Here is a 20696-nt window from a genome sequence, read left to right as displayed (position 1 = left end):
AGTCCCCTACATTACTCTCTCTATATCCAAGTCTGTGTTGCCTAACACTGCAGCAGTACTATCTTAAAATTTGGCAATGCTACTATATTGTGGAGGAATAATGTATAACAAGTGTTAGGAGCGAGATCGTTGATTTGATTAAATTATGCCAGAACAACAATCTTGCTCTGAATTCAATTCAATTCAATTCAATTCAATTCAATTTATTGTCATTTGGACCCCTTGAGGTCCAAACGAAATGTCGTTTCTGCAGCCATACATTACAAACAAATAGACCCAAGACACAACATAATTTACATAAACATCCATCACATTGCTGTGATGGAAGGCCAAAAAAACTTATCTCTCCACTTCACTCTCCCCCCCATGTCAGAGTCCGAGTGAAAGTCAAAGCCCCTGGCGGGCGATGGCGAGTTGTCCCGCGGCCATTAAAGCCACGCCGGGTGATGCAAGGTCGCATACCGGGTTCTTGATGTTAGAGCCCCCGGCGTGCGCTCGCAGAGTCCCGCAGCCATTCCAAGCCGCGCGGGGCGATGGTGTAAGGCCCCGCTCCAGGAGCTCTTCAACGTTAGCAATGTTAGCAAGACCAATGAGCCTACTTCATAGAAACATAGAAACATAGAAAATAGGTGCAGGAGTAGGCCATTCGGCCCTTCGACCCTGCACCGCCATTCAATATGATCATGGCTGATCATCCAACTCAGTATCCTGTACCTGCCTTCTCTCCATACCCCCTGATCCCTTTAGCCACAAGGGCCACATCTAACTCCCTCTTAAATATAGCCAATGAACTGGCCTCAACTACCTTCTGTGGCAGAGAATTCCAGAGATTCACCACTCTCTGTGTGAAAAATGTTTTTTCTCATCTCGGTCTTAAAAGACCTCCCCCTTATCCTTAAACTGTGACCCCTTGTTCTGGACTTCCCCAACATCGGGAACAATCTTCCTGCATCTAGCCTGTCCAACCCCTTAAGAATTTTGTATGTTTCTATAAGATCCTCCCTCAATCTTCTAAATTCTAGCGAGTACAAGCCGAGTCTATCCAGTCTTTCTTCATATGAAAGTCCTGACATCCCAGGAATCAGTCTGGTGAACCTTCTCTGCACTCCCTCTATGGCAAGAATGTCTTTCCTCAGATTAGGAGACCAAAACAGTATGCAATACTCCACGTGTGGTCTCACCAAGACCCTGTGCAACTGCAGTAGAACCTTCCTGCTCCTATACTCAAATCCTTTTGCTATGAATGCTAACATACAATTCGCTTTCTTCACTGCCTGCTGCATCTGCATGCCTACTTTCAATGACTGGCGCACCATGACACCCAGGTCTTGTTGCATCTCCCCTTTTCCTAATCGGCCACCATTCAAAATAGTCTACTTTCCAGTTTCATGCGAGCTGAATGATGACGTCAGGATCTGGGAACCTGGCTCCATCCATGGGGCAGCGCTGGTGAGAGCCAACGGCTTGAAATTCCTGGACGTGGTGAGAGGTGTGCTGCTGTAGATGGGCCCTGTGCATATCGAGATAAGTTGTTTTTGTTCTCTCTCTTGCCAATAAATAGTAAGATTAAACGAGAACTTACCAGTTTGAAGTTTGATCTTTATTTTATGAGGAGTTACGTTGAGGGATTACGTGAAGAACCCGCCAGCCCGCATGCATGTCAATCTTCAAAGCAGCGGTGTGAAATCACAGATGATAATTGGTGAACTGAACATAGTAAGATTAGAGAACTAGCATACCAGCTGACCTTTATGATAGAGGGTTGGGAGTGGAGGGCACGTAATCCCTCAACGTAACTCCTCATAAAATAAAGATAAAACCTCAAATTGGTAAGTTCTCGTTTAATCTTTCTATTTTACTTCGGAGTCACGTGAGTGACTACGTGAAGATTTCAAAGGTCTGTGATTTCATGCCGTGGAACGAGTCCATGCGTCACACACTGTAATAACTGACCGAGGAGGAGTAACTGTAAAATGCACTCAGACATGACATAGTTATTTGAACATGCTGATGCTTTATTAATAAAATTAATAATGACCCCTTACATTCGGGGCAAATTATAAGACAGAGTTTAAAATTGAGTCAGCAAATAACCCTGGCTTGGCAATTGGTTTATTATAATATGTTTGAAATGTTCTTTCACTAGACCATCCTGCCGTCGCAAGGATGTGGTCGATGGGAACTTCCAACCTTTTTGCTGCGGATGTCGAAGCAGCCCTGGCGGAATGAGATTTTAAAACATCAGTATCCACACCTGCCAAAGCCAAAACCTGTCTTAGCCACCTAGAGATGGTCTGCCCAGACACTCTTTTGTGAGGTTTTTTTAACTGACAAATAAAGCCATTTCAGAGCCTCTAAGGTTTTTTGTGATCCTAACATATTGAAGTAAATGGGTGACTATGCATAAACAACGGTCCATGGGATAGGCTACAAATTCCAATCTTTGCCCAGACGTCCCTGGTCTGTCCTGTTTAATTAATTCAAATATGTAGAACGTTATTTTATCGGTAGTTATGGTCATAGTGTCCAGCCGTAACTTATGCAGCGACTGGACTCGTTGAGCCGAGATCAGTGCCATAAGCATGACTACTTTATATGTTAGCCTGGTCAGAGACAGGGGCGTAGCTGGAGCCTATCCCCTAAGCAACGTCAGGACAGTGCTAACATCCCAAATGTGGGAGTACCTAGGCCTGGGAGGATTGGTATTGAAAATACCCTTCATAAGCCTCAACACCAGAGGGTGAGACCCGACAGCGTGGTGTCTAGACCCTTGCCATAAATAGGATGACAGTGCACTTCTGGCACAGTTAATGGCACTGTAGGACAGACCTTCATCAAAGTACAGACCGGACAAGAATTCTAATACATCAGTCACGCGAGCCGTATTATAATAATAATAATAATACATTTTATATGTGGGCGCCTTTCAAAAGTCTCAAGGACACCTTACAGAATTTAACAAGAGTAAAAAGCATATAATCGGAGTAAAATAAATAATACAGACATCACCAATACACAAATTAAAGACAGAATTCGATCCAAAGACAAAAAAATCAAAAACACAATGTGAAGAGAGAGCAGCGGCAGCTAAACCACGCCAGCGTACACTCTCCCTTCCGACAGCCATCTTGGACACAAACTAAAATAATCACTTACACACAAAAATCATCCCCCCACAATGGTTACCACTGTGGGGGAAGGCACAATGTCCAGTCCCCATCCCCAGTTCTCCCAAAGTCAGGCCTATTGAGGCTGCTATTGTGTCTACGGATTATAACGTATTATACGTTATGTCAGTTCGTTCACAGAATGTCTCCCATTTTCTGATATAGGAGATATATTGTTTGTTTTTTTTTGGTGGAGTCTCTCCATGCCGCTGTGATCATATCCACGGTTCAATCCGCTAGTCCGAGTCCCAAAAACGGTTTCCTCAGACTCTGTAAATTAACAACTTTAACTGGTCATGGCACGGGCGACTCTCACCTGTCACAGGATGAACCAACAAACTATAGTTTTTGGGAATGGCCATGCAGGGTTCTGATACCATACCCAGAACCACAGGGAACCATGGTTGAGTAGGCCAGTCGGATGCTACCAAAATACCCGATGCGGAGTCTTGTTGGATTTTTTGCAAGACCCGACTGAAGGGAGGAAATGCATGGAAAAACAGTTCTCCCCAATGCAAGCGAGAATGCATCCATCGCCACTGCCCCAGGGTCTGGCTCCCAAGCAACATATACTGGCAATTGGTGATTGAGCCTGGATGCAAACCGGTCGATATCCGGTTCCATTCCGAGCTACAATGTCGGTAAACACTTTGTGGTCCAACATCCATTCGGTGTTGTCATTAAATAGTCGTGACCTGGTGTCCGCCACTGTATTAAGATTACCTGGAAGGTAAGTAGCTGATACCCAAATATTTCTCTTGATACACCAGTGCCAAATAAGGTTAGCCAAATAATCACAGGGTATCGACTTAATTCCACCCATGTGATTAATATAAGCCACCACAGTGGTGTTGTCGACCTGAAGTCGGACAAGCAGATGGTGCATGTCTGTGCAGTAGGCTCTTAGGCCATAGAACACACCCAACAATTCTAAATAATTAATACCATGTGATTGAAGCAACGAGGATTCATGCATATCCCATCTGCCACCAACTGGAGACGGTATCAGTAGCACCCCAACCTAGAGCGCTAGCATCAGTCTGTAAAGCAACTGAAGGACTACTGACTACAATGGTATTAGAACAATGCCGAATGTTTGATATCCACCATTGCAATTCAGAAATAGCACTAGCTGGTAATCGCATAGGTCTGTCAAAGTGACCAGCACGAATTTTGAGTACTTGTACCTTTGCCCTCTGTAAATTTTGATAATGCAAAGGTCCAAACTGTGTGGCTGGAAATGCTGCCACTAGCTTGCCAATGACACTAGATACTTGTCGTATTGAGGTTTGCTTAATGCCAATAAGGCTGTGATAGGCCTCTACTAATTCTGTTGCCTTGCCCCCAGGCAGAGTCACAGACATGTGAAGAGAGTTAACAGTAAGTCCTAAATAATCCATAACCGTGGAAGGTATCAATTTGGATTTATCTGGATGGATGAGAAACCCCAATTTTTCCAACAACAGTTTGGAGGCCGCAACAGCTAATTTAGCTGATTCCATCGCTTTCCCAATAATTAAGATATCATCCAGATATGCCACGACAATATATTTCTGCGCCCTAAGAAGCACAAATGCTGGTTTTAAGATTTTGGTAAACAATCAGGGGGCTGATGTTAAACCATTAGGCAAAGCCCTAAACTGCCACTGTTGCCCCATCCAGTTAAATTTCAAATACCTTCCGTGATCCTTGTGTATGGGTACTGAATAATACGCATCCTTGAGATCGATGCAAGCCATAAAGTAACCTTTTGAAATCATCTGTTTGGCAGTAACAAATGTTTCCATTTTAAAGTGTACTGCACAAAAGTATTAAGCTGTGTTAAATCAATGATTATGCGGCAACCGCCATCTTTCTTTTCCCTTGTAAATATATTAGATACAAATTCATGAGAGGTATGCCTGGATTTCTCAATTATCCCTTTCAAATATAACCTCAAAATTTCTGTATGCACATCTAAATTTTCTTGCTGTGAAAGCACAAACGTCCGTTTAGGTGCATGCTGTGTGGGTGGAAAAGATTTGTGAAGGCACTCCATTTTATAACCTTGAATACTGTGCAGTATAAAAGGGTCAGATGTTATTGAACTCCATGCACTCAAAAACAAGCATAACCTACCACCAACTTGTGAATCATTTTCACCCTCAAAGTCCCGGAAGAAGCCAGACCCACCTACCTCCATGGTTACCAATGGGTTAGTATTTACTTCTTCTGTCCCCGAGTCCTGGGGGGTAGGGGTGCTGGGATGTGGGGATGGCGCATTTCCCAAGAAGGCCGTTCTGGGCCTTGGCCTAAAAAAGACCTTTGTCCAGAGTACACGGCCTTCGAGCTTTCACCAGCTTCTGGGTATCGTTTCCTGCTGGTGGATGCATAGGGGTGCTATCGCCGAGGTTGGGAGGTCTTGCCGGTTGACGGCCCCTTTATCAGCCCGACAGCCTTTGCCTCTTCATCCAAATCCTTGACCTGTTTTGACAGGTTCTCCCCGAACAGTAGACTTGGCGGCTGGGTGTTGCTGGTTCTGCATAACCCCGCAAATTTAGGGTTCAGGGCCGGTCTGATGGCACTTTTCCTAAAGTAGTTGATCTCGTACTGAGCACTGCATAATAGTGCCAGGGCATCCTCCTGCACATCTGATAGAGATGTTCCATCTATAGACCTGGCAAACGCCGTAATGCCCGACACCAGCAACTTGAGGACCTTTTGGATTTTCACATCTTGGGCTCTGATGCCGCCACTAATGTGTCCCCAAATTGAATTGTTCACCGCAGGAATATTTAGGGAAGCACAGTTCACAGGTGCCGTGTACTTGGCAGGTGTATCTGTCATGACTTGCTCTTGCAGCTGGTGGGATATGAAGTAATCGATACTGGCCGCCAACTGTTCTTGTAAAGGTTCCCCAGACAACGAGGGTATCGCGAACTTGGAAATCAACGGCGATAATTTCTGAGCTTCCTGCACCCCAGCACACTGGATGTACCTTCAGCCAAATCCCCGACTTCAGAGTCAGCCCAGTACTGACTCCATATACTCCACTCCGAGGAGAGGGAGATACTGTGCAACCCTGTACCAGGTGCTGCCGTGGGTGTCCGAGGAGACCCACGGTGACAAAGCTCCATCTGCTGGAGCATGTCACGTTGGAGCATCTGCTCCATCTAACGCTCCATGCGAGACATACGCCCTAGGCCGCTGTCCATCGCCGGAGGTGCATCTTCCCAGCCCGATTCATCGGATTCCACGGGCCTATCCGACTTATGCTTGGCTTTACCCCCTTTTTGTGGAACCACTGCGGATGTTAGAGGGACCAAGTCGGAGGTTGCTGGCTCTGCTGCCAGCGACCCGGGATGCGAATTCAGCCACTGCTGACTTCCCGTACTTCTGCAGCCTGTTTCGCGGTCCGTTTGGGCTTGACCCTCATTTGTCCATATTACTGGAACACACTACACCGTTCTGCAAAGCAATTTCTAGAACAACAAACAACCTCAGAATAGGTAAGAACTTACCTGCGGGTCTTTTTTTAAACTTACCACGTGCCAGCCGGCCAGTTGCTGCGCCATACGATAGACGATATGATGCGCATGCGGGCCGGCGGGTTCTTCACGTAGTCACTCACGTGACTCCGAAGTAAAATCTGATTTGTAACTAAACGGATAGATGAGGCTTTTTCTGTTCTGTCAGTCAGATCCTTGAACCTGTTCCCTTGCAACAGACGTGCATATCTCTGAAGAGTTGTCCTGAGGCCACACATTGATCCAATCACAAAAAAAAACTCATCAATGACGCTACCTCCTCAGAAGTTTGAGGAGATTCGATATGTCTCTGAATATGATATCAAAATTCTACAGTGTTCAATAAAGAATTAATGACTGATTGCATCAAGGCTTGTTCAGTAACTTGATCGCCACTTGAAGTGGTGGAATTTGCACAGTCCATCACAGATATTGATCTTCCGCTGTCAAAGGGATCTACAGGAAGTGCTAACATCAAAGACGCACACCACTCTGGCCATACGTTCATCTTACTGCTACCATCTAGAAGAAGGTGCAGAAGTGTCTAAGAAGATATAGCATGTCACACATGGATTCTCTACAATTTCTACAGATACACTCTTGAACCTATTCTGATGGGATGCATCTCGGTGTGGCATGACAACTGCTCAGCTCCTGCATCGAGTGCTGAACATAGCTCAACCATCAGGCTCACCACTTCCTTGTACCCAGTCCATCTTCATTATGTATTGCATCAGGAAAGGCTGAAAATATCTTCAAGGATGTCTGCCACACTGACCATTCCCTTCTACGAGAAGGTATGGGAGCTTGAAAGCCAGAACATCCAGACTTAAGAGCTTCTTCCTCACAGCTATTGGACTCTTGAAACCAATCATCTCTTTCATACCTCCTTCCCACTTATTCCTAATTTTATCAGATTTGCTTATTCCTATATGTTTTGCACTACTTCAGATTGCCCTACAACCTTTGCACCATTCTGCTGCTTTGCACTCATTATTGTATTTATTGGTGCATCTGTCATTACCCAAGGCTCAGTGCTGGGACCCCAGCTATTTACAATATATATTAATGATCTGGATGAGGGAATTGAAGGCAATATCTCCAAGTTTGCGGATGACACTAAGCTGGGGGGCAGTGTTAGCTGTGAGGAGGATGCTAGGAGACTGCAAGGTGACTTAGATAGGCTGGGTGAGTGGGCAAATGTTTGGCAGATGCAGTATAATGTGGATAAATGTGAGGTTATCCATTTTGGTGGCAAAAACAGGAAAGCAGACTATTATCTAAATGGTGGCCGACTAGGAAAAGGGGAGATGCAGCGAGACCTGGGTGTCATGGTACACCAGTCATTGAAAGTGGGCATGCAGGTGCAGCAGGCAGTGAAGAAAGCGAATGGTATGTTAGCTTTCATAGCAAAAGGATTTGAGTATAGGAGCAGGGAGGTTCTACTGCAGTTGTACAGGGTCTTGGTGAGACCACACCTGGAGTATTGCGTACAGTTTTGGTCTCCAAATCTGAGGAAGGACATTATTGCCATAGAGGGAGTGCAGAGAAGGTTCACCAGACTGATTCCTGGGATGTCAGGACTGTCTTATGAAGAAAGACTGGATAGACTTGGTTTATACTCTCTAGAATTTAGGAGATTGAGAGGGGATCTTATAGAAACTTACAAAATTCTTAAGGGGTTGGACAGGCTAGATGCAGGAAGATTGCTCCCGATGTTGGGGAAGTCCAGGACAAGGGGTCACAGCTTAAGGATAAGGGGGAAATCCTTTAAAACCGAGATGAGAAGAACTTTTTTCACACAGAGAGTGGTGAATCTCTGGAACTCCCTGCCACAGAGGGCTGTCGAGGCCAGTTCATTGGCTATATTTAAGAGGGAGTTAGATGTGGCCCTGGTGGCTAAGGGGATCAGAGGGTATGGAGAGAAGGCAGGTACGGGATACTGAGTTGGATGATCAGCCATGATCATATTGAATGGCGGTGCAGGCTCGAAGGGCCGAATGGCCTACTCCTGCACCTAATTTCTATGTTTCTATGTTTCTACTGTACACTATTTACTTTATGAGACTCGATATTAAAAAGGATGTTAATTGCACCATGGTGCATATTACAATAAACTAATCTGAATCTAAATATTACAATAAGCTAATACAATATCATATTATAAAATCATATATTATCATATTATATTAGTTTATCATATTACAATAAACTAATCAGGATCTGAATCTGAACATTTCCCAACAATAATAAGAGGCCTCTACCAACCATTTAGAATAAAACATCACTGAATTATTTGGATCGTACCTTGCCCACACTGGTAAACCTCATATGTCATATTAAATGATATTCCACATTCCTGAATGCAAAATATTTAGCTGTGTATCTTGCTGGAAATGTAGGATGATAATGGTGCGGCAAGAACAGTGGACAGTGAATGATCAGCTCAACAATATGTAGCCTTAATCTGTGAGATGTAAGGGTTGAGTAAGAAAAGCAACACTTGAACGGAGAGACTAATGTTAATCTGATACAAAAGTAAAATTAAATCCATTGAAAGAAATAAAAGACGCAAAAATGACAGGTGAGGGAAGGACATTAAAATTTATCTCCAAGGATATTGTTTTAGCTGAAGGAATGAATCTTCATGTGGTAAATTGTAAAATTTTGGGGCATTATATTAAGTTAAATTATCAATATGCTGTTACTTACCCCTGTTAACTTTCTGTAATTGCTTCAGTTGGCAATTAATGTTCAAAATCCAACATTTCCTTAACAACACCATGAGACAAAGGGTGACTGCAAATAACAGATTGGCATCAATGTTGAAATGCAATTTGCAATTTACCTGATCAGTCTCGAATGGTGCCAGCCTTATGTCTTTCTTCTTTTCATGTTTTGCATCTTGTGTCTTTAATTGCTTCTTCTTCCTTTAAAAATGAAATGTTTGTAATTAATGGTCAATGGATGGGAATTAAGCAAAACGCAAAAAACATGTATTTAAATGTCTACTTACATTAGCTCGGAATTTGAAATAACCTTCTATGATTCTGTCGTCCTTAATGCTGTTTGAGAATCTTTTCTTGATTTGAGTGAGAGTAATTGGGAGTGACAGATTTAGCAAACCCTTGTGATTGAATCTATAAATTCATTTCTCTAAGTTATTTGGTGTTGCAATGGATCTGAAATACTGACCTGAAATCTATCAGCTGCTTGATATTTTAGGACTGTGGTAATGATTGGATTTATTTCGATCAATCTTAAATGCAATGACACAGATTGGGGAACATTCCAAAATAACTCTTAGATTATAGACAACATACTGATTGGTGCTTTCTAGCTACTTGGAACAATGTGTGTATGCTTTATACAGTAGCAATTGTAATCTGCATAACATTTTTAGATTTTTTTCCAATAATCTCCTTCAGGCAACATTAAAATGATATCAGTAGCTTTGATGCTTCCTCGGTTATATGAACTTTTGTTCGGTGCATTTAATTTTCATTTTGCTTTTGGATTTAGTGATTCATTTAGCAATCTTATATATGTTTAAATGTTAGTCAGTAGCACAGAAGTGGCCAGGTGACCAGGATTCAATCCTGACCTGTTTGGACTGTGTGGGGTTTTTACCTTTCCCGCGAGTGTGTTCAAAAGCTCCAGTAACCTCCCGCATCCCAAAGAAGTACTTGTGCGTTAATTGGATACCGTAAATTACCTGAGTGTGGGTTGGTGGGTGGCAAAAGTATTGGGGGAAGGTGGGGGGGAAGGGGGAATTGATGAGCCAGAGAGGGAGAATGATACCAAGAAGGTAGGTGGGGAATGTGGCTGATGAGAATTTCCTGAGAGCTTGCATTGATGGGCCAAATGGCCTCTTTCGCTGTTTAAAAGGGAAAACCAGAAAATAGGAGAATAAAAGTCAGGTGCAGAAAATGTATACATTGGTTATTAACATCTTTTGATATTTTTGGACCAAAAATATCTTCAGCAAATGTCAATAAGCAATTTTATGTTCCCCAAAGTAAACAATTTGTTAGGAGAAACTGCTGGAAGCAATCAGAATCAATCAACAATTCACCAATCTCTTAATACTCCAAATATTCTTGCAATATTGATGGCTTAATTTTTGATCCACTGACTGGTACTTCTCCCATTCTCATGTTTACAAATCCTTTGACCCTGAACCATGCCAGCATATTTTCTGCCCCTCTGTGTGACATCCTCACATGCTCGAAACACCTGAACATTGAGCAAATGCAGGTGGAAGCCAAATAGCGACAGTGATGTGGAGATAGAACAAACTGCAGATCCTGGTTTGCAAAAAAAGACACAAATTGCTAGAGTATGTCAGCGGGTCAGGCAGCATCTCGGGAGAACATCTACATGAGACATTTCAGGTTGGGAGGATTTTTCAGAGAGTGATGTGATACATTCATGGAGTCTAGATGCAATTTTAACAATGCAGTCTAATTCGGCCGTCTGTTTTATAGCTCTGAGCAAAATGTCACATCTAAAATATGTAGAAACATGCAGAAAACTGGAACCCATTAAACAGCAGCCTGCATTTGTACAGCACATTGAAATGAAAACTACCTTGAGGTATCTGACAAACTTGAGCCATAGGGAACTGATTAATAATTTGTTAGAAGTTTGACTTTACAAAGGATCGCAGAATGATAATATAATGAGAGGCTATTTGACCCTTCAAACCAATGTTGCCAATCTTTTACTGCTTGTAGTTGACACAAAATGGGTTTGACAATAACAAGTGACAATAGGAATTTGTGAATAATGTTTTAAATAAAATGACAAAGATAAAATAATGTTTTGCAAATGTGGAGTGTGTGTAGACATCAAGTCATTTCAGTGCGAGTTCTTGTATATAATAGCAATAGCACAGTCTGTTGTGAAAGACTCAGTGTCACTTCATATTCAATTTTGCTCAGAAAAATCCAGGATAGCTTGGTTGAGCCCATGAATATTATAATAAACTCTATTAGCTTCAAACACCAAGATACAAATCCACTAGGATTTGGATCTGCAGTACTCCTCCTTACACCGTTTGCCAGTAATTGCTTTGTGGATAAGAAACCATTGACAGTTGTTTCAAATCCAGTCATTTCAATATTTCATATTCATCAGCCACAGCATAAATTGTTCACTAAACCAAAACGTCTTGTAGGAATTGAAATTTATCCTGTTTTACCAATAGTGTAGATCGCTCGCTGATAATTCTCATTTGACTTTCTCAATGAGACCAGACAAATGCAGATGGAAGACTTTTTTTTAATTCTGGAAGTGCGAGTTTATTTTTAGCCTAGTTTTCATAAACTAAAAAATGACAGCTTTTTTTGATATTCTGTGCTCTGAATAATGATCACTTGATTATTTCCAGACAGGACAAGGAAGAATTTCATTCTCTATCTTTTCTTGCTTTATTGGATGTTAATGTCTCTCCTTTAGGATCCTGAATAGATGTTGGCAAAAAAACACTCATTTCGAATGCCGAAATTATTAACTGGATCAATGGATTCAAATTATTTTTTTTCTATTAATTTATTTTGTTTTTAAAGTAGTTTGCATATCGCAACCCATCTAAGGGGAATTTGAACAATCTCTCTTCTTGCCCATCTTGTTAGAGCACGACCAGCACAAAGATAATAAAAGGTCAAGAAGACCCATTATCAATTTCCCCAGACTGACAGGGAATGCCAATTAATGTATGCAAATGTAAGCCATATCTTCACTTTGTATTCTGAGAAGTGATCATTAATATGATGCGTAATAGATTTGTGTGGATAAAAGATTTGTGTTCCTCAGGTATCCTAGCTACCTGACGTGTAGACTTGACTGGCAAAAGGAATAGGTGACTTCATTGACTTCACCACCAATTTCCATCCTGCACTCTAAAAATGTTTGAAGAAGGGTGTCGACCCAAAACGTCACCTATTCCTTTTCTCCAGAGATGCTGTCTGACCTGCTGAATCACTCCAGCATTTTAAACCAGTATCTGCAGTTCCTTCCTACACGTGTAGACCTGACTGCTGATTTAGTACAAGGCTTCTTCTGATTATCTAATTTTACATCAGTGAAAGTATAGGAAATCTGAGTGAAACACAATTCTTTAAACAATTCTTCCGGGATTTCTTAAATTGATGAACAAGAAAGCGCAGGGAAATGTATCCACTTTTGGTTTCCTAAGGCCCAAAGCCACCCAGGGACTAAGCAAATTAGAGACCAGAGAAGTAAAGAAAAAATTTAACCCAAGGCAAATGACATACTCAACAAGTCTCAATGCAGAATTTTCATTGCAATACATACAATGTGAAAAAATATATATTTTAAGATTATGCACAGGGGGGCCAATTCTTATAACATATGCTTCAATCAATTACATATGCATTACAGAGGCCACATTTAATAATCTGCTTACTTTTGGATTTGTCCTGTGTAATCTTGCTTTTCCAACAATTCTTTCAAAGTAGGAAGAATTTTTCCCTTAACAGTCCTCTTCTGATGTATATTGCCAGTATTACCCTTGGTGTTTGCTTTTATTTCAAAGTTTTGCCTGCAGTCACCACTGTGGGTATAAAATCTAATTAGCTTATGAAGAAAGCATTAAAGTTATTAAAGAGAATAGCTAGGATTTTGAACACTTTGGTGAAAATGATCTATGATCATAGAACAAAGCAGGCTGAAACTACTGTACCTCCAAGAACATCCAGAGAATTCTGGGTACTGCCAAGTTACTATTGTTAAGCAATTTCATGCAGTATAAGCGACTAATTTCTATTTGCTATAGAAATAGAAACGGGCAAAGAAATTAAGAGTAGGAGTAGGCCATTCAGCCCTTCAAGCCTGGTCTGCCATCCAATATCATTATGAATGATCATTCAAATTGAGTTCCTTGTTCTTCTTTATGCAGTAGTACTATATCTAACTCCTCCTGTAATATTGACACAAAATGCTGGAGTAACTCAACAGGACAGGCAGCATCCCTGGAGAGAAGGAATGGGTGACGTTTTGGGTCGAGACCCTTCTTCAGTCCTGACCCAAAACATCACCCATTCCTTCTCTCCAGAGATGCTGCCTGTCCCGCTGAGTTACTTCAGCATTTTGTGTCCATCCTCGGTGTAAACCAGCAACTGCAGTTCCTTCTTTACACATTCCTTCTGTAATATTACCAGCCTTCTTAACTTCTTCCTGCACATGCATGCTTACTTTCATTGACAGGTGTGTACAGGAACAACCACTCCCCCCCCCCCCCCACCGCCCCTTAATTAATGTCTTATTGCTCAAATGATCATTTTGCCTTCCTGTTTTCCCAGCAAAGTGGACAACATATGTATCCTCATTATATACAACAATTGAGAATTTATTTAAACATCCAACCTACATTCTATCACTACCTATCAAATTAGGTATTTCTACAGGTCCCCTTCAGATTACGAAGAGTTTGGTTTGCCATGTGAACTATCACAGTTCAGGAGGCACGGTAATTCTTAACTTTCATGGAGAATATCAGCTGCTATAGTTGGTAAGAAGAGTCAGAAGCAAGTACTCATCGAAAAGATGTAGTGAGTCAAAAGCAAATTAACTTTCTTTCGACAATCTGAAACATGAAGTCTGCAGCGTAAAATGAATTCATGCAACGGGTTCTGTTGCCATATGGAAGAGTGCAGATGCTCAAGGGAGATTTTAAACAAATAAAACTGCTTGTTAATTTCAGACATCTCATTCACCCAATCAAAAAGACTGTTAAGTATTACTGGTTAATGTGGCTATGCCTTAAAGACAATCCCTAAAATTATTCCTTACTCTTCATTGTAAGGTATGCAACTTTCATTAAGTGAATAACTAAAGTAAAGCCTTTTATTGCAGCAAAATTCACTGAAGTACATGTTTGAGAATGTTTAATTGTCATATGTACTGAAAATGGAACATTGAAATTCTTACTTGCAGAAGCATAACAGGTCTGTAAACAAAGTACTCACAGATAACACAATAAAGAAAAAAAAGGTTCAATAAATCACAAAGCCCAATATTAGTGCAAATAACTGTTATATTTGATCCTCATGTTATGCTGGTTGCAAAATATCACCATAGTAAGGCAGTTATTTTTAAACTGGGGAGGACTGTACTTTTAAATGAACATTTGATCATCTGAAGAGGAAACAAATTTAAGTACTGAGGTTCCAATTTCACAAACAATGCCCTCCAGGGTTGAACACTGTTACCCTATCATTTAATTTAACAAGGAACATATCTTAGGAAACTGAAGATAGACACAAAAAGCTGGAGTAACTCAGCAGCACAGGCAGCATTTCTGGAGAGAAGGAATGGGTGACGTTTCAGGTCGAGACACTTCAACCCATAGGGAAACAAAAAGTAGGGATTAAAGGGTAACTTTCAGTGACTGATGTACTAGGACACCCAGGTCTCGTTGTACTTCCCCTTTTTCTAACCTGATACCATTCAAATAATACTCTGCCTTCCCGTTCTTGCCACCAAAGTGGATAACCTCACATTTATCCACATTATACTGCATCTGTCATACATCTGCCCAGTCCCCAACCTGTCCAAGTCACCCTGCATTCTCATAGCATCTTCTTCACAGTTCACACTGCCATCCAGCTTTGTGTCATCTGCAAATTTGCGAATGGTACTTTTAATTCCTTCATCTAAATCATTAATGTATATTGTAAATAGCTGCGGTCCCGAGCCTTGTGGCACCCCACTGCCTGCCATTCTGAAAGGGATCCGTTAATCCCTACTCTTTGTTTCCTGTCTGCCAACCAATTTTCTGTCAATGCCAATATCCTACCCCCAATACTATGTGCACTAATTTTGCCCACTAATCTCCTGTGTGGGACGTTATCAAAGGCTTTCTGAGATTCCAGGTACACTACATCCACTGGCTCTCCCTTATCCATTTTACCTGTTACATCCTCAAAAAATTCCAGAAGATTTGTCAAGCATGATTTCCCCTTCATAAATCCATGCTGACTTGGACCAATCCTGTTACTGCTATCCACATGCGCTGCTATTACATCTTTGATAATCGAGTCCAGCATCTTCCCTATCACTGACGTCAGGCTAACTGGTCTATAATTCCCTGCTTTCTCTCTCCATCTTTTCTTGAAAAGTTGGATAACATTAGCTACCCTCCAATCCACAGGAACTGATCCAGAATCTATAGAACATTGGAAAATGATCACCAATGCGTCCACGATTTCTAGAACCACCTCCTTGAGTACCCTGGGATGCAGACCATCAGGCCCTGAGGCTTTATCAACCTTCAGCCCTATCCGTCTACCCAACACCATTTCCTGACTATTGTGAATTTCCTTCTGTTCATCCATTACCCTAGATGTGAAGTGAGTGAGAGAGGTCTCCAGTTGTCTGCATACAAGACTGGAGATAATAAGATCCCTTCAAACTTGATAGCCTTCCCTTACAAATAGGAATTTGGTAGCCACCGTTTTCATTAACCTCCAGGTTAAAATCCTAATCTCATCTAAAATGACAGAACAATCAGCAGGAATGGAAACATTTCTACAGAAATGTAAGCTTGTGTGTTTAGATCAGAAAGAGAGAGAATCACTAGGTGCTGAAATTACGATAAAATACATCGAAGAGTCAATTAAATCTTTAAAAAATGGAAAGGCTGCAGGTCCTGATGGTCTAAATTCTGAATTTTATAAAAACTTTTATGACCTGGTTTCTCCACGCCTACAGACACTGTACAAATATGCTTACACTCAACAGAAACTCCCAGAAACTCTAAATGAATCTACAATCATACTCATACCAAAAACGGATAGGATCTTGAAGACCCAGGTTCATATAGAGCAATAGCCCTTTTAAATACTGATCAGAAAATACTAACTAAAATTCTATCTCATAGATTGAGCTTAGTGATTAACAAATTAATACACCCCGACCAAACAGGTTTAATTCCAAAACGTTATTCATTCATTTTATAATCTGAGAAGACTATTCAATATTATATACTCCAATAGAATTCCTAATGCAGATCTAGCAATTATTTTGTTAGATGCTGAAAAAGCATTTGACCAGGTTGAATGGCCATATTTATTTTCGGTGATGGAAAAATTTCAATTGGGAGAGAAGTACTGCACATGGGTTAAATTGTTATACTCTAATCCAATAGCTAGAATATTAACAAACCAAATGTTATCAACTAAATTTAACCTCTCTAGAGGTTGTAGACAAGGATGTTCACTATCCCCACTATTATTTGCTCTTGCAATCGAACCCTTAGCAGAAAGCGTTAGAACCCATACAGAAATATACGGATATAACACTAGAGAAACAAGGAATAAATTTCCTTATATGCAGATGATGTAATAATATATATTACAAAGTTAGAAACTAGTATTCCAAATCTATTAAATTTAATAACTCAATTTGGTCAGTTCTCAGGATATAGAATTAATTGGAATAAAAGTGAAATCATGTCAATAACAAAACTCAATCTACATACATTACAACAATCCCCTTTTAAAATAGTTAAAGATAAATTTAAATACTTAGGAATCTATGTAACTAAGACATATACCTCTTTATTTAAACTAAATTTTCCACCCTTACTGAATAAACTACACAAGAATATTCAATACTGGAAAACACTTCCCATTTCAATGCTTGGTAGAATTAATGCTATAAAAATGATCTTCTTACCGCAACTACTGTACCTATTTCAATTAATCCCGATATATATCCCAAAAACTTTTTTCAAAAAAGTCGACTCCATTGTTACAAGTTTTATCTGGGATTATAAGAATCATAGAATAAGTAAAAAACATTTATGTAAGTCAAAGATAAATGGAGGTTTGGCTTTGCCAAATTTCTTGTTTTATTTTTGGGCAGTCTATATTAAAAACATGAATTTCTGGCTGGAAGAACTGGATCAACAACCAGATTGGTTAAGGATGGAAAAGGAAGACTGTTTACCTTTTGAAATTGGACCGATCATATTTGCTACCACAAAACTGCACAAAAAAACCTATAAGGAGAACCCCATAATACATAGTGGGATAAGAATTTGGAAACAATTTAAAAAAGCTTTAAAATTGAATAATATGCCACTATGCCTTCCCATTGTAAATAATCCCTTATTCAAACCATCCTTTTTGGATAAGGGTTTCACACAATGGAAAAATTATGGAATTAAAAAGATTGGACATCTTTATGGGAAAGGCACTTTTCTTTCATTTCAGGAGTTACAACAGAATCATGGACTGCACTCAAATAATTTCTTCAGATATCTACAAATTAGAGATTATATTAAATCTAACACACAAGTCTACAGGACTAGGGAACCAGAAATCCTTGATGAATGTTTGAACAAGCATCCTAACACTGAAAAATTAATAGCTTATATTTATAGCACCCTCCTAAACAACGAGGTACCACCGACGGAACCATATAGACACACATGGGAAAATGAATTAGGTCATCCTATAACGAAAGATCTGTGGGACGAAAGTTTACAACATATACATCAATGTTCGTTAAATGCCAGACATGCTTTAATACAATTTAAAGTCTTACATAGATTACACTACTCTAAAATAAAACTAAATAGAATCTTCCCACAAATCTCTCCTATTTGTGATAAATGTCTACATCTAGATGCTAATTTAACACATACGTTTGCAAATTGTATAAAAATTAAACATTTCTGGACTGATATTTTTGAAATAATTTCAGAAGTTATTAATACAAAACTGGATCCAAACTCAAAATTAATAATACTTGGAATATCAGAGCAAAGTTTAACACTCACAACAAGCCAAAGAAATTTCCTCGACTACAGTATAATAACCGGGAAAAAATTAATATTAAAATTTTGGAAAGGCCCTACGACCCCCACAATTAAAATGTGGATTGTGGAAATGTCGGAGACCCTATATCTAGAAAGAATTAGACTTGTCTTAATGGACAAACAAGAACTTTTTGATAAAATATGGGCTCCATTCATTAATTATCTGACGGGATAGATTGGCCCGGCACGAAAACCCAACTGAAACTTGAACTCAGGATTAGATGAAAAGTCATACTTTATAATCTACGAACCTATCTCCAATGACGTATATTATAAGTAATCCATTCCACCTTTTTTGTTTTTTTTAATATTTGTAACTTTTCTCTCTCTTTCTCTCTTTCTCTATATAAAAAAAATAACACTAGAAGTAGAAGTAATCGACAATTGAAAATTTTAATAATGTATGATTGATGTATATGAAAAGTTTTTTACTATAATATGCAACTATACTTTATAATATGTCTACTTCTAATAAAATTAAAATTAAAAAAATATATTAAAAAATAAATAAATAAATAAATAAAATAAAAATCCCAATCTCAAGATATTGATGGAAATGACTTGAACTCTACAATGATTTGGCAGCTTGTTTATCAGAGAAACACAAACCAGTGGCATTGGTTTTCGTCCACATGTTGCTTTATCTATTGAGGTCTTCCAGCATGTTCAAATGACGTTTCATTTCCCAGCCATCATCATTCTTTCATATCACACAGTAATTTTTGCAGTAGATGGAATAAATACCTTCCATGGTAAAAAATATTGGTTTAAATAAATGAGTAGACATCAAGAACTGTTTAGTTAAACAATATGTTAGCAGTTGCACAAACATGTGTGGTTGGACATCAGCAAGTCTATTATTCATTAAAGTCTTACTGACTAAACTAATGTGACATACTGTATGTATTCATTCCTGGCAATTATGTAAATTGTTGTCCACATGTTATTTATTAGCCATCTCTGATTGCTATTGAGAAAGTGGGTGAGCTGATTTCTTGACCCATTTTAGTCCATTCTGTGGCTATGATTTTCAGATTTAAAGTCAAAAGCAATGACTTGCAGGAGAACATGGATGAAAATTGTAAGCTATAGAGTTTCTGCAACTTTCAAAATTGATTTAAGCCATGATTTATATTAAACTCCTTACAACAATGATCAATGAACATTAAAAGAAAACTATGCTGAAAATCTGAAATAAAAGCAGACTATGCTGGAAACACTCAGCACGTCAGGTAGGAATAGTGGAGAAAAACACAAAGTCAGAAATACTTCATTAGAACAGCTATAAACCATCAGTTTTCTTTTGTTGTTATTTCCATTCAAATTGCATTCATGCTTACGATAATTAAATAATTTCTAACATGCGTGATTGAATCATTACATACCTGTCCAAAATATCTTTTCTGTTGATTATGCTGCGATAGATCATGGGTTTATGGACAAACCTATCATGAAGTCTTTGACTTTGGACTGATAGTAATGATTTTGTGGTTCTTTGGAGCTCATCTTTATTCTGGATATTCGAATGAAGCTCCAGTGAATTTTGCATCTTCATGACTCTGTGGAGCTGATTTGTTTTTTTAATGTAGTTATCTGCAGCAGCAAAAATAAGAAAGAAACTAGTAGAAACAATAAAATAATAATAGTTTGTATACTATTACTAATAGTTTCAGCTCCTATAATTAGAATCAATGAATGGATGTTGCTTCTTTTTGGCTATGTACATAAAATTAATAAGGGCTAACATTTTTATCTTTTGTAGTAATTGCCTGCGGAGATTTGTAATACAACTCGCTCCTTCCATAAAATACAGCATTACCTGAAATTTCAAACAAAAACAATTATGCCATTAACTAATTATAAAAGTCTGCAAGAAAGGTCTAACTGGTTTTAGATGATTCCCACAAACAAGTAAAGTTTAACTTAATCGAGTGCAGAAGATGGGAAGTAATGGAACAATAATGACAAACAGCGACTAGCTTAAGGGATTGGATTTGTCAAAAGTGTGTCTTTACATCTCTTTAATGAAATCCTTTCTCTCCTCCCACAAGGGCCCTTGTAAGACCACACCTGGAGTATTGTGCGCAGTTTTGGTTTCTTGCTATTGAGGGAGTGCAGCGTAGGTTCACAAGGTTAATTCCCGGGATGGCGGGACTGTCATATGTTGAAAGAATG

General features: G+C 39.5%; 1 protein-coding gene across 1 annotated transcript in view; it reads right to left on the bottom strand.

The window, feature by feature from the left end:
- The window catches only part of LOC116973319, a 31673-nt gene extending 11559 nt beyond the window's left edge, over positions 1-20114 (bottom strand). Inside the window, exons 1-3 of the mRNA XM_033021280.1 lie at positions 19907-20114; positions 13104-13250; positions 9522-9603 (exon numbers count right to left, since the gene is read on the bottom strand). Coding sequence (XP_032877171.1) covers positions 9522-9603; positions 13104-13250; positions 19907-20076 — 399 coding nt within the window. The 5' untranslated portion in view covers positions 20077-20114. The remainder of the gene's footprint in view (positions 1-9521; positions 9604-13103; positions 13251-19906) is intronic.
- Between the last annotated feature and the right edge of the window lie 582 nt (positions 20115-20696).

This window comes from Amblyraja radiata, chromosome 1 (assembly GCF_010909765.2).
Source record: "Amblyraja radiata isolate CabotCenter1 chromosome 1, sAmbRad1.1.pri, whole genome shotgun sequence".
Classification (NCBI taxonomy): domain Eukaryota; kingdom Metazoa; phylum Chordata; class Chondrichthyes; order Rajiformes; family Rajidae; genus Amblyraja; species Amblyraja radiata.
This window is presented reverse-complemented; position numbering and strand designations above follow the sequence as displayed.